This window comes from Mauremys reevesii, linkage group 27 (assembly GCF_016161935.1).
Source record: "Mauremys reevesii isolate NIE-2019 linkage group 27, ASM1616193v1, whole genome shotgun sequence".
Classification (NCBI taxonomy): domain Eukaryota; kingdom Metazoa; phylum Chordata; order Testudines; family Geoemydidae; genus Mauremys; species Mauremys reevesii.
The window spans coordinates 7,552,496-7,566,618 of NC_052649.1; the positions used below are offsets into that span (position 1 = coordinate 7,552,496).

The window sequence follows — 14,123 nt, forward strand, 5'->3', positions numbered from 1 at the left end:
TCTGGTTTATAATTGGTTATGATATTATACTTTGAAACGTAGATAGTCTATCTATCTACTCTCAAACACTCTTTTCATTTTCAGTAAGTATACAAGCATGATTCTGCAAAAAGAATGTTTATTTTAAATGTCTTTCTCCATTGTGGCAGTACCAGTTTGGCTAATTTTGCCCTTCATGAGTCACTCATTTTCTGATTTCAGGTGCAGTGGGTTCTGCCAACATGAACGTCCATTGCTGGCAAATGGGGAAAGCCATGTCATATACACTGGTTGTCCGCATCTCATGCCCCAGCATTGGGGCAAGCCATTTATGTCATGCTCACCCTCCTTTAACACACACCACACCATGACAAGTCACAGCTTGTAGAGAATGTTCCCTGTGATAGTATCTCGGTCATTATCATGTAATTCTTTGCTAACTCTGGTTCATACTTTTAGGCAGAACACTATAGGTAAATGCTCTGTTATAGTTGCTTGTGTATTCATTAATGAAGGCACTTTTGACACTGCTTCTCAGTTTTCTGTTGTGCTACTCAGGGTATTCAGTAAAATTTACAGTTGTTTATGAAATCTGACTGCTGTTATGGAGTCCCCTAGTGTAATGTGCCCTGTATTCTGGGGTATTGGAGCAGCTGAGTCATATTAATAATAATTATGAGTAATAATAATTATTTTATATCACCACAATACATGTTTGTGATGCTTTACAAAATACAGAATAAAACAGTTCCACTCCAGCAAACTTACAGTCTGAGTCATACGTGTTCTTTATTTGGAAGCATTATGTTGAATTAATTGTGACTGATTAATGGAATTTATTTTCCTAAATGTTCTTAGTGCCCCAGTAGTAAAATCACTAGTATGAACCTTCCTTTATTATGTTTAGGTTAAAATATGTTTATGTTTAAAATAAATAAAATCAAATCTCATCTACAACATTTGTGCTCTAGAGTGTGTTGGGTGGTTCCAGTTGGAAAAAAATTAGGCAACAAGAGAATGTATTTACATTTTATAATAAATGTATCTTGATACTCCGATTTGTTACAGCGTATGGTATTTAAATTGTGCGCCATCGAATACTGCTTTGATCACAAACTTCAACAGTGCTTGAATGTAATGTTCTTGTTTCAGGTACAAACACTCTTTCTTAAATGAGGATTAAAATTACAAACATACACAAATTCAGGGCCGGCTCTGACTCTTTTGCCGCCCCAAGTAAATAAAGCAAGTAAATAAATAAATAAATAAGACAGGGCGCAGGGCGGCCAGACCCGGAGGCAAAGCAAAAAAAACCCAAAAACCCCTGGGCGCAGGAAGGCTGGACTCAGAGGCAAAGCAAAAAGAAACCCCCAAAACCCCTGGGTGCAGGGTGACTGGACCCGGATGCAAAGCGAAAAAAACCCCAAAACCCCTGGGCTCAGGAAGGCTGGACCCAGAGGCAAAGCAAAAAAAACCCCCAAAACCCCTGGGTGCAGGGTGGCCAGACACAGAGGCAAAGCAAAAAAAAACCCAAAAACCCCTGGGTGCAGGGTGGCCAGACATGGATGCAAAGCAAAAAAAACCCAAAAACTCTGGGTGCAGGGTGGCTGGACCCGGAGGCAAAGCAAAAAAATAAAAATAAAAATAGGGCAGCCGTGCAGCCCTAGGAGTGGACGGAAGCCACCCCTTAGAAACTGCCACCCCCAGCACGAGCTCGCTTGGCTGGTGCCTGGAGCCGGCCCTGCACAAACTGTATGATAAAGCAAGGTACTGAACAGGAAAAAGTATATGGTCAGTAACTACAGTTCTAAAGTTCTGATAGCACCTCTCAAAGAGTACTCATATTTTAAAAGCTTGTTTATTCCTTTTTTATTGGTCAAAAACTGTATATGGGGTTTAGAATAGCAGAGTAATTATATTATTCACTTATCAAAATTACAGATAAAAAGCCTACTATATAATAATAAACTGAAAATGTAACATGTACACTAGAAATCTGTTTTTTTTTTTCAGGTATTTACTAATGACATAAAAATAGCTGGATTTGAATGGTGAAAGTAATAAAAGTAATTTTGAAAAGTAATAAAGACAAGTATAATTTGAAACAGAATGTTTATTGCATTACCAAACTTCAGAGATTCAGAAATGTATTTTAGTTTTGTATAAAAGAATCCTAATAAAATCAAAAGAAAAAGAAGGCAACATATACTCATTTCTTCAGACAAAAGAATAGAGATCCTAAGTTATGTCTCTTCATTGGGATGCTTGTCAAAGACACAGTCTAATGACTGGATCCTCTGCAGTGTCATGCTGTTGCTTACATCTTCTCTTCAACTTCCTTTACATGGGATGAGACAACTTTACCATCCACCACCTCCTCAACAATTGTTTTGATCTTTCTGGTTTTGGTTGGATCTAAACATTAATAAAAAAGAGTTAGTTTATGAAAGTATTAATGTTATTAAAAAAACCCTCCAAATGCACAATGGAATTTGGAATGCTGCCTAAGGAATGACAGGGATGTCAAAATAAGCACTAAGCTACATGTCTATTGGGCAACTGTGCTTACAGTGCTTCCATATGCTTGTGAGACATGGACAACATATTGTCGCCACATTAAGAAACTTGATCAGTTACATATGCTCTGTCTTTGATCTGTTTGCAGGGTCAAATGGTATGACAGGATTCCCAATATCAAATTCCTTAATCATTGTTGGATGTATGTCATTCAGAGCACACTCAGTTCAGCTGCTTTGGACTAGGCATTTAGTTCGTATGGCCAACTCGAGAAAAGCCAATGCCATATTTTATAGTCAGCTAAAGCAAGGCACCCATTCTCATGGTGGCCAGAACAAACAATATAAGGACAAGTATCAGAGGGGTAGCCGTGTTAGTCTGGTTCTGTAGAAGCAGCAAAGAATCCTGTGGCACCTTATAGACTAACAGACGTTTTGCAGCATGAGCTTTCGTGGGTGAATACCCACTTCTTCGGATGCAAGCATCCGAAGAAGTGGGTATTCACCCACGAAAGCTCATGCTGCAAAACGTCTGTTAGTCTATAAGGTGCCACAGGATTCTTTGCTGCTAATATAAGGACATACTGAAGTCAAACTTGAAAGCATGTTGGTATGACCCCAGCAACTAGGAAGCAACAGTTATGTCGCCATTCACTGCTTTGAAGCAAGACACATTAACAGCTTATATGAAAAACACGGGAATCACAAAGCAAGGATACAACAGCTTGCAATAGTCAAGAACAGGCTTTTCTGTCCCACATATAACTGTGTTTGTGGTTCTCACATTGGTCTGACCTTGCATATATGTGTGTGTTTGCTGAATCTTCGTATGTTGACACTGACATTGACATCAGACTCCATCAATTAAAGTTATAAAGCAGAATTATACACACAGATAACTAGTTATGTCCTTAATCCTTTTAAAATGAAAGATTAAAGATTCTTGTCATGATGAACTTTACAGGGTAGTGGAACAGAATGGCATTTACTAATTTAGTTACAGCAATTGTTCTATAAAATCATTTTATATATCACTGGGTATTTCCTCCCCCATACAAACATTAACAATTTTACATCTACAGTTCACAGTACTCAGTAGTATATACACACAAATCTAATCATCAGTTGAAGTTAAATGCTCAGAGTCAATGGGGACTTGCAAAAATAAATATTATCCCAGGAGACTCAACTCACCATTAGAAGAATCCAGTGATTGTGTTTGTGATTTGGAACCTGTCAAAGATGAACTTTCAAATGAACCTCCTTGTCCCCCAGCAAATCCATTTCTGCAAAGAAATCACAGATACACAATGTCACAATAGTTGTCAGGATCAGGAGGATAGAGCAGCAAGTTTTTTGTTGTTTTGTTTTTTTTAAATCCTGGATGAGTCAGGAATAAGTTCTCTCTGATTTCTTCTGCTTTAAAATACTGAAATCATCAGCATCATGGGTGAGAACGTTACTTTTAAAAAAATCATTATATTATCCCGCTTCGATTAGTCACTGAGATTGCAATTCTTACCAGACTACCAAATGTATTAGTTGAAAAGGACAATTTATTTAACCTCAAAAACATATATGACTATATCTCCTTCAACATTTTCTTAAGTCAGTGGTCTGGTAATTTTGCAGGAACTCCATGAAAAACAAAATTTCTGGAATGAAATGGCCCAAAATAAATTTTGTGTGAACAGTCTCATTACTTTTACATAGGTTTAATTCTGTCATATCTTAGTTAAGCCCTGAAATTCAGGGCTGCCCAGAGTGGGGGGCAAGTGGGGCAATTTGCCTCAGGCCCCGGGCCCCACAGGGGCCCCGCGAGCCCCGGCCCAGCAGCGGTCCGGGTCTTTGGCCGGCATTTTGGCGGTGGGGGCCCTTCAGTGCGGCTGAAGACGCAGAGTGACTAAAGGGCCCCCCGCCACCGAAATGCCGCCAAAGACCTGGACCACCGCCGGGTGAGTACAAGCGCCCCAGCTCCCCCGCTTTGCCCCAGGCCCCCTGAATTCTCTGGGCGGCCCTGCTGAAATTCCATGTATCTCTAATTCAGGCTAACACACTAACTCCACTCACGTTCAAGGAGTGACTTAAATCTAGGATAGAATTGCTGATTCTCCTTAAATGGTTTCTATATTTAAAAATAGCTATAACTTTAATTGTTACAGGATCTTTTACAACCAACGAATGTATTGTTGAAATATGTCTAGGCCTTACTTTCTGTTGCTTCCAGTCTGCACCATTCCTGCTTCCTTGGAATTCACATTGAAAGATTGTGAAATTCATCATGGGAATGAGTAAAAAGGGAGTTTTCAATTTCAGTTCTTTACTTACCCAAACTCCCCATCTAGCAGGCGACGGTAGGTCTCAATCTCCATTTCCAGCCGGGTCTTGATGTCCAGGAGTTGCTGATATTCTGCATTCTGGCGCTCCATATCAGCCCTGACCTGGAAAAGCTGGGACTCCAGATTCCCAATCTGAAGCTGTATTTGTGAGAGTTGAGCGCAGTAACTTGCTTCTGTTTCTGCCAATGTGTCTTCAAGGGATTTTTTCTGCATAAAAAGATATGTTACTGATTAAATGTAGTCTATGAATGGGGAGAAGAAAACAATTTAATAATTAGGAAGAAAAATGGGCTAAAATGATGGAGAGACGTGGTATTCTTTCTCATTGTGTATAGTGAAATATTTAAAAACTTTCTTCTTAGAATGAAATATTAATTTGTAGAATTCCTGCTTTGGCTTCTTATTTAATATGTAATCCTGTTTTTTGCCATACCCAGTCATAACAATGTATTTGTTTTATAATGCATTACTTGCAATTCATGTATTCCAGATATTGCTGGAGTTTATGGAGTAAAAAGAACACAGAGTTTCCTGGGATACTTAAATGTGAATCTTAAATAGCAGTATATCTGAAATTGGAAACGCTGCTCTGAGTAGCAGCTGTCTGTGAGCATACCATGGCAAGTTGAGATTGTAGTTCAATTTCCAATCCCTGAAGAATGCGTCTTAGATCTGTGATTTCACTTTTTCCTGATTGAAGCTGTTCAGTGTTGGTGGAGATTTCCTTTTTCAGTTCCATGCTCTGAAATGTCAAGGAAAAATAGAACGTAATTCAGCGACTACAAATGTTTTTCCTATATTTAACTGTGTTTGGCTGAATTTGTTAGCTCTAAGATGTTTACTTTTTCATTGAACCATGCTTCAGCCTCTTTACGGTTCTGTTCAGCAATGACTTCATACTGTCCTCTCATGTCATTCAGAAGCTTGGTCAGATCAATTCCTGGAGCAGCATCCATTTCAACACTGACTTGGCCAGTGGCATTACCTTGGAAACCTTGAAGTTCCTAGAAGGATAAAAGGAAATAAAGGTGTTTCAGTGTAATAATGAACAAAATGATCAGCTCTAAATTATGTATAAAGAAAAGTGTATGATTCAAGATCACTTTAATTCAATATTAAACCTTCCTAAACTAATCTACCACTATCTGTACTGTTAAATTTACTCCATTTTAAATATGAATTTCTTTTCACTGTATCACAGCAACCTCAGCAATTCATATCTACAATCTTGCTATTTCAATTTTTTGGACATTTCTAAATTACAGAGAAGTCATCCCTTCCCCACCCAGTGTCCTAGTAAAAAATCACTGAAGGGAAAGATAGGGTACTAGTTTAATTGACTTCACAGGTTCTTCTGGTTCATTTCAGTATTAGCTTTCAACTTGAGAGAAAACTTACCCTTGTGGGAAAAATATTTTTTCATACATTATTTTATATTTCATACAGTTTTGCCACATGTGTTGAAAATGCATGTAAACATCCATTGTATCAAAATAATACATCTGGCTGATTTTCATGATACTTTGTAAAAGAATATGAAAAGATCTTGCAAACCAGTTTCATTTCATTCGTCACTGAATAGACTGACCAAAAACTAAGAAGAGCTGTTGTGTTGAAGTGACAGCAAGAGTTAAAAATGTGTTGCATACTAGTGGAAGCAAATATGCCCACAGCTCAGTGCCCTGTACATTTCCAAAATAAACCCAGAAACTCAGGAGCAGCTGGAAAGAAAACACGTTGCTGCCTACCCAAAGGCAAAAGATAAATAATTGAACTTTGCAAAACCAAAACTAAACAGAATGTAACATGCTGGTGCATTTTAAGGGGCTTTTGCACCTGATGTTTTTTTAAAGCCCAGAAAAGTAATCAAAAGATGCAGTCGGAAGCTTTTTCCATTCCATTCTTCCATGGCAGATCCAAGCCTATTTAATCCTTTTTCAATAAAGTAGTTAGGCCAAGATGGGTGTGGCAAAGATACACCTATCTGTTGTACCTACACAAAGAGGCCTTACACAAAGCATATATTCTTGGGAGTGAATCTGAGAAAACCAGTAATACTAGCACCATTAAGCGCTCACAGTTTGTCTCTTTATCTGCCTCTTTCGGTGTCTCTCTCCCCCAATTCCTTGATTGAACTGAAGACAAAAAAAACAAACAAAAAAACCCAACAACAAAAAGAGCTCTTTCTCGGGATAAAAAAAAGTCAGAGAAAAGACGGACATTGCACATCTCATCTCCTTTTTTCTAGTACATTTTGAGTTTTACTATTAATCAATTTATGAGAAAACTGCAATTCTGAAGCAAAAAATCTGTCTACCTCCTCATGGTTCTTCTTGAGGTAAGCCAGCTCCTCATTCAGGCTTTCTATCTGCATCTCTAGATCAGCTCTGGTCAAAGTCAGCTCATCCAGAACTCTACGCAGACCATTGATATCAGCCTCCACACTCTGGCGAAGGGCTGCTTCATTCTCATATCTTAACAGAAACGATAAACCAGGTTTTGTACCATAAATGGGATCAGTGTAACATACAAATAAAAATAACATAACTGCTTTTTACTAAATGGTTACATCTTTTACTACCACTTCAAAACCAATGTATTATGATTATGACTGTTATTAAATTGTACAATAATGTTTCATTTACATTTTCTAAGAGAAATACCTGAAAATCGCTGAATCGATTTGGAATTTTTAAATAAAACATTTATAATGGGTTTCATAATAGTACTCTCTGCTTACTTCAGTCTGAAGTCATCAGCAGCCAGTCTGGCATTATCAATCTGCAAAACGATCCTGGCATTATCAATAGTGGCATTAATTATCTGGAAAGACAAGCAGGATACCCAGAAAGTGATTCTATAACCTGATAGACTTACTGTTCAATGTATTTAGTAATATAGTAATGCAAGGGACATTCATTAGACTTTTGTATAATATATAACTAATATATTTAGGACCAGATTCTTGCCTAATGTAAATAAGCAACCAATTTATGCCAGTGAATATCTGGCTCGTGGGCTCTAAAGAAGCTTTTCAGATAGTCTCTTTATTGCAGAATGAATAGGATGAAAGAATGTATGGGGTGAAAGAAGTATGAAGGATATTAACATGAAAACCTTTTTTTAACTATCAAGAAGAAAAGTAATCATCTGAGTTAGTATTAGTTCATTTTATCTCTACCTTCTCTTTAATTCAAATGAGGCTTGGTGAGTTCACATCATCAAAAGGGATTTCGCTACACAATTTCAATAAATTTGCTTTATCTGCACTACAACAAAAATGTTCTTAGTATCAGCACAATATGATAGATGATCATTACAAATAACAGTATCATATAGAAAATTTGCTGTTAGTTTCTCAAAAGAATTATTGTAATTTTCACCTTGGACAATATTAGGTGAATTTAGATTGTAAAAAGATGCAACAGGTGATTTTTTTTACCTTATTCCTAAGGTCTTCAATTAGTGGGTAATATTTACTGTAATCATGGCCAGCTCCAGGGCCACCAGCACCAGGACCATTTTTCTCATACCACTCACGGATTTTTTGCTCCAGGTTAGTATTACCCTCCTCCAGAGAATGTACTTTGGTTAAGTAGGCAGCCAGACGGTCATTCAGGTTCTGCATGGTTTCCTTTTCCGTGCCAGAGAGAAGGCCACCATCACCACCACTGCCAGCACCAAAGCCACCTCCAAAACCAGCGCCTGAGCTGCTACCAAAGCCACCTCCTAAACCTCCACCAAAACCAGCACCTGAGCCGCTACCAAAGCCACCTCCTAAACCTCCACCAAAGCCACCTCCAAAGCCACCACCTGAGCTGCCACCAAAGCTACCAACCAAGCCTCCCCCCAAGCTACTACTACCGAAACCTCCACCAAAGCCAGAACTAGAACCAAGCAGAGAAGCAATACCAAAGCCTCCAACAGATCCCGCACCAAAGCCTCCTGCACCACTGGAACTAGATATTCTTACAGATCCCCCACTAAGACCACTCCGGGACGAAAATTGCTGAGATCCTCCCCCTGTACGCACAGAAAGAGCCATCGTGTTCAAGTTGCCCTGATCTAGTGTAACAAGTAGATGAAACAGAACAGGGTAGCTCAGAGAGCCCTTTTAGCCTTTATATACAGAAAGAAATGGGTGTTTCAGTTGTACAGTCCACACCTCCTCAAGCAAGCACTTAATCTTTTTCTTTTTTTCCCAGCTCAACATCTCCTGACCAGACTAAATGATATGTGCAAATCCATATTGTCCATTCATGTGAAAATATATCACCCTCCAGATATTTGTTCTACTAATAGGGGATATGGGTGGAGTAGAGCTAAGCTTTCATTATAATGTTTCATCATGTGCAACTGAGCACAGAAAAGTATCTTTCATTTTAAGCGCTCATACATAGTTTTTTTCTCATTCTAATATTAATCTCCTTTATTATTTGTGGCTGTTCTTGTAGTAATATACCTGAGAGAATCAGTAGAAAGATTCCTTTAATCTCATTATATTTCTCTTTCTGTCAGTTGTCACAAAAGAGAAAGAAAAGAACAAAAATGTGATTTTCTATAGAAAATCACTAAAGATTGAGCAGAAAGCAATACCAGCACTTAGACACCAATAATAAGTATGGATGGGGAAGAGTTTACAGAGAAATATTAGTGACATATTAGTCCATCATTCTATATTGGACTCTTTAAAGGTTTTTTCTTTTCTCTAAGTTGTTTGAAAATGATTCAAGACTGTACTGTGTTTGTACTTTATCCCAATGAGAAGGGGGTCTACAGCATACATGTTTTCTTGGGGATCTAACAGGAATTGTATTTGAGTCTCCCTTGTACTACCATCCCAAAGTTATGTATTTATGAATAAAGAAGGAAATATTTTACTAGGTCCAAGAGTCACTTTTTAGGAGCACTAATTGTATTATTCACCTACATTAATACTATCTTTCCTAAAGAACTCATAAATAGACTGTGCATAGACTGGTATATCCTTTTTGTTTTGTTTTTCTTTGAGCCATGTTTCCTTCACAATAAACAGACAACTTATGTAGTAAAACTCTGTAGTGATGGGAGGGAGAGCGGTTGAGTTGCTATACCTGAGCCTTTTTAATACACAGTAACGCCTCACTTAACGTTGCTACATTGCTAATCTGTTAGGAAACAAGCTCATTTAAAGTTGCGCAATGCTCCCCTATAATGTCATTTGGCAGCTGCCTGCTTTGTCCACTGCTTGCAGGATTCTCTGGAAGAGCAGCCCCTCCTTGTGGGGATTAGAACCAGGGGGGGCCAGCAGCCCCCCCCCATCAGCCCCCCTAAATTCTCTGTAAAGTATGTGGCTCGGTAGCTGCCCAGTAGCAGTTCAGCTGGCCCTCCCCCCACTGCTGTCCTGCTCCTGCCCTGCCCTCTGCCTTGGAGCTGCTCCTGGGAGCTTCCTGCTTGCTGGGGGGGGGGGGGGGCTGGAGAGGGGTGCTATCAGGATATCCCCTTGCCCCTCCCCACACTCCGTACCCCGCTCCACAAAGCGGAGGAGGGGGCCAGGGCTCAGGGACAGAAAGGAGGAAGCTTGCTGGAAGCTGTTGCTTCCTGTCTGAACTGGCTGATCTGCTTAAAAAGGCAGCATACTTGAAGTGGCACCAGCGTACTTAAAGGGGCAATGTATGTTCTTCTCTCTCTCACTCATGTGTGCCTCCCCCACCACTTTGGAAGGTCAGCACCTCTGCAGCCATGCATGTGCTGTCAGGAGGAGGGCGAGTTGCGCTCCAGCTGGAGAGCGTGAGCTCATCGTCATGTTCAGTTTTTGCAGGGAAGTGTTTGCAGTTTCTGCCCTGCATCTATTGTGTTTCCTCCCTCCTGCCTCGGTCCATACAGCCTTGTAGAGTGTTAACAACAGCGTATTAACCCTTGAGGGCTCAGCCGAGTGCTAGTTCATCATTTTTCAGCAAGACATTTCCTGGGAAATATTCTACCCTCTTACTCCACCACCTCAACCAAGCTTCACTATCATTCATTGCTGTGTACAATATTAAACTGTTTGTTTAAAATTGTTTAAAACTTATACTGTATATGTACATAATGTCTTTTGTCTGGTGAAAAATTACTCTGAAACCTAACCCCGCCTATTTACATTAGTTCTTATGGGGAAATTGGATTCACTTAACATCATTTCGCATAAAGTCACAGTTTTCAGGAACATAACTACAACATTAAGTGAGGAATTACTGTATCTATAATTGGATATATAATGCATTACTATATCAATTTTACGTTTTAAAAGGAATATAGTTCTTGAAAATTTCTGTCATGCATGTGTTTTTAAATCTGGACTAAAAAATTGCAGCCTTCTCCAACCAGCATTTAAAATTAGGAAAAAAGGATATATTAAAAAAATCATACAGAAAGTTCAATAAGAGGTAATACAAATGACATACACAAAGACTTTCTGTTGTCAAACTGAAATCACCTTTGTTTCTTTTATATAATTTGTTAATATCCCAAAGTCGGGGCACTAATCTCTTGGGTGGCTGGTGGGTCATCTTCTGTTATGACTGGAGCTTGGTGAAAATTTTAGACTGAAACTTTTTGACAAAAAATGTGGATTCAGTGACACCAAACAGTTTGTGAATTAATGTGAATTTTGCCTAGTTGTTTCCATTAAAAAAATTCAAAAAATCAAAACAATTCACTGAAAAGTCTAGTAAATATTCCTTGTTGTTTGACCTGAAAGTAATAAAAATAATAATTATTAGTTATTATTATTTATTATTGTTTATTTTATTAAATATATTATTTTAATTGCCACTGAACCAAAATCCATTCTTTTCTTAGCTCTACTTATGACAGTGGACTTAAAAGGGAAGAGGACACCCTAGGAACTGCTGTTTGGGGGCCTTGGGGACTTTCAAACTTCATTAATAATGACATTATCGGCCCGTTTGTCATGGGGGCAGTTATTAGGTAGCACTGTCTTTCTTAGCCATGCCTGTTCCAAAGACTAGTGGGTTATCTGAAAAAGACCTCTTTTCCTGCTACAGAACTTGTAAGGTGCACAGAGAACCTTAAGTAAAATTGTATCATAATGTAAATGCACAAAGTGGTAGATTGCACATGCATTTTTAATTTTGGCAATTTTTGATGTCTGGGTGTTTAACCATGCAATCCTAATGTGCTTTTAGCATAGTTCTTTGTGTGAAATACTAGTACTATAGCATTTTAGAAGATGATTTACAATCCCCTATCAGTACATATTTCTTCTCTTTCTGCCATTTTCAAAAACTATATCACCTTTGGTATGAATTGTACCAATGTTCATGAGACTCAGAAAATGCCAGTTTTCTATATAGGTTCTCATAATTGCACTCGTCATCATGCTATTTATTCCTTATTAAACTGTGGAACATAAAATAGATTCAAGTGCCCTCCAGTCAGTGTGTTTTGTAGATGTGGGAGGGCAGAACCACAGCCTGGAAACACCTTATGCTACACCGACAGCACTATATTGTGATATGTTACTAGCAGGATATTTTACACAAACACCAATTTGAATCATTGGAGGTACATACAATGTGGGACAGACAAATGATTGCATCTGTAATAATCCTCAAGGAAAAAGGGAGAGGGAAGACAATATTATATATTTATTGGACCAACAATTAAATTAGACTCCTTAAACAAATTTCTTGGCCATAAAATCTCATTTTTAGGTGTAGATGTGTGCAAATCTTTAAAAATAGTTATTGGGACTGAAAGCTCATAGATAGTACAATATTTTTTCCTGACTTGTATCTAAAGATCATATATAGGTTCTTGTCACAGGTTTAAACATGGGAACACTTAAAGTCAACGCACTTTCCTTTTAAAGTTATTTCAGTAAAAAGAAAACTTATTTTTCTTTGTAATGACTTAATTATATAGTTATAGATATGTCATCTCAAGTTTAGCACTTTTTAATTTATCCACATCCTGGAGCTTGGGTATGCATTTGGCAGAAATTTGGTATGAGCTGTACTGGTCCCAGAGAACAAAGGAAAAGACAGGTTTCATTAAAAGCATTGTTTGTTTAGAATAGAATCAGTCTGATGGTGTCTGATTCGTGGTTTTGAAAGATAAAAAGTATTTTCTTTGACAGCTGTGTGTATACAGTTCATAATAGAATGGGTAGGTGACTTCAAAAGGAAGATTTTTGTGTTTGTTTTGTCAAGAGGACATTATGAACTTACTTACTAAACTGGTACTCTGTGGGAAAGATCGTATGCAGTATGCATTTACTGCTGGGAAAAGGTGTTAGTAAAACATTTCTTAATAACTTTTACCCCAGTGATTCAGGTACTCACCTAGGATGTTAGTGACCCCCAGTTCAAGTCCCCTCTTGACGTGAAGAGAGAAGGGACAGTATCTGCCATCTCTCAGGAGAGTGCTGTAATCATTGGTACCTGGGATATTCCAATGTGGGAAATCCTTCAGTCTCTCCTATGGAAGCTGTGGCACTGTGGATAATATAAATAATTAAAAAGCCATTCAAGCAAGGGGACTGGCTTGTGGGTCACTCACATCCTGAGTGAGTACTCTAATCACCAGGCTACAGAGTCATTCTCATGCTTATGCGCTCTCATGGATGTAGTTGGGCCAATGACCTGGCCAACGCCAATAGGAAAGAGATGTATATTGATAGAAGTGTACTTTGCCACTAGATACCCAGAGGCAGTTGCCTATTCTAATATAGAGGCTGAAACAGTGGGTAGGGCTCTGTTCACTGTATTCAGATGAATAGGTTTTCCAGAGGAGAGCTCAGACTGTGAGTCATATTTCATGTCCCAGTTACGAGGTGAATTATGGCAGATGTGTGGGGTAAAACGTGTGGGGAGACAAACGGTTTAGTTGAAAGGATCAATGGGACTCTAAAATTTATGTTGAGAATGTATGCAGCCAAGGGGTCAAATGACAGGGACGTAATGTTACGTTTTTATTTATAAAGATAAAAACGAGAGCCAACATAATCCAGAAACTAGCAGGTACAACTGGGGTGCATCAGTGTTGCGAATATCTGCAATAGCACTTGTATATTCAGTAGCTGAATACTGTGGACCAGTATGGAGCAGATGCATCCACATGTGACTTGTGGATACCCAGCTGAATATAGTGATGCGTTGCATCACGGGAACCCTTAAGTCAGCTCCAACATCATGGATACCCGTTCTGTCCAACATTGCTCCTCCGCCAATACACCAAACTGCTGCGACATTCCATGAAGCTAAGCAAATCCAGGAAAACAGATGTCTTCCTACCCACCAAGACC

The 14,123-nt window shown here is 38.7% G+C and overlaps 1 protein-coding gene and 1 long non-coding RNA gene across 3 annotated transcripts in view; one reads left to right on the plus strand and one right to left on the minus strand.

Moving 5' to 3' along the window:
- LOC120392156 overlaps positions 1–14,123 on the plus strand; it is a 103,345-nt gene that overhangs the window by 45,973 nt on the left and 43,249 nt on the right. The gene's annotated exons all lie outside the window — the stretch shown is intronic.
- Positions 1,888–8,916, minus strand: LOC120392138 (keratin, type I cytoskeletal 12-like). The gene is made up of 8 exons (XM_039516681.1): positions 8,277–8,916; positions 7,575–7,657; positions 7,152–7,308; positions 5,677–5,838; positions 5,451–5,576; positions 4,824–5,041; positions 3,690–3,781; positions 1,888–2,394 (listed from the first exon to the last, which is right to left on the minus strand). Exons 1-8 carry the CDS (start codon positions 8,877–8,879, stop codon positions 2,297–2,299), a joined length of 1,539 nt encoding a protein of 512 aa, XP_039372615.1. The 5' UTR covers positions 8,880–8,916; the 3' UTR covers positions 1,888–2,296.

Excerpts from the sequence above, each read along its gene's own strand:
- LOC120392138 (XM_039516681.1), bottom strand. The coding sequence starts at position 8,879 with ATGGCTCTTTCTGTGCGTACAGGGGGAGGATCTCAGCAATTTTCGTCC. Across the intron at positions 5,839-7,151 it reads TCAAGAAGAACCATGAGGAG|GAACTTCAAGGTTTCCAAGG; the intron begins GTAGACAGATTT and ends TTATCCTTCTAG. Across the intron at positions 3,782-4,823 it reads CTGCTAGATGGGGAGTTTGG|AAATGGATTTGCTGGGGGAC; the intron begins GTAAGTAAAGAA and ends ATTTCTTTGCAG.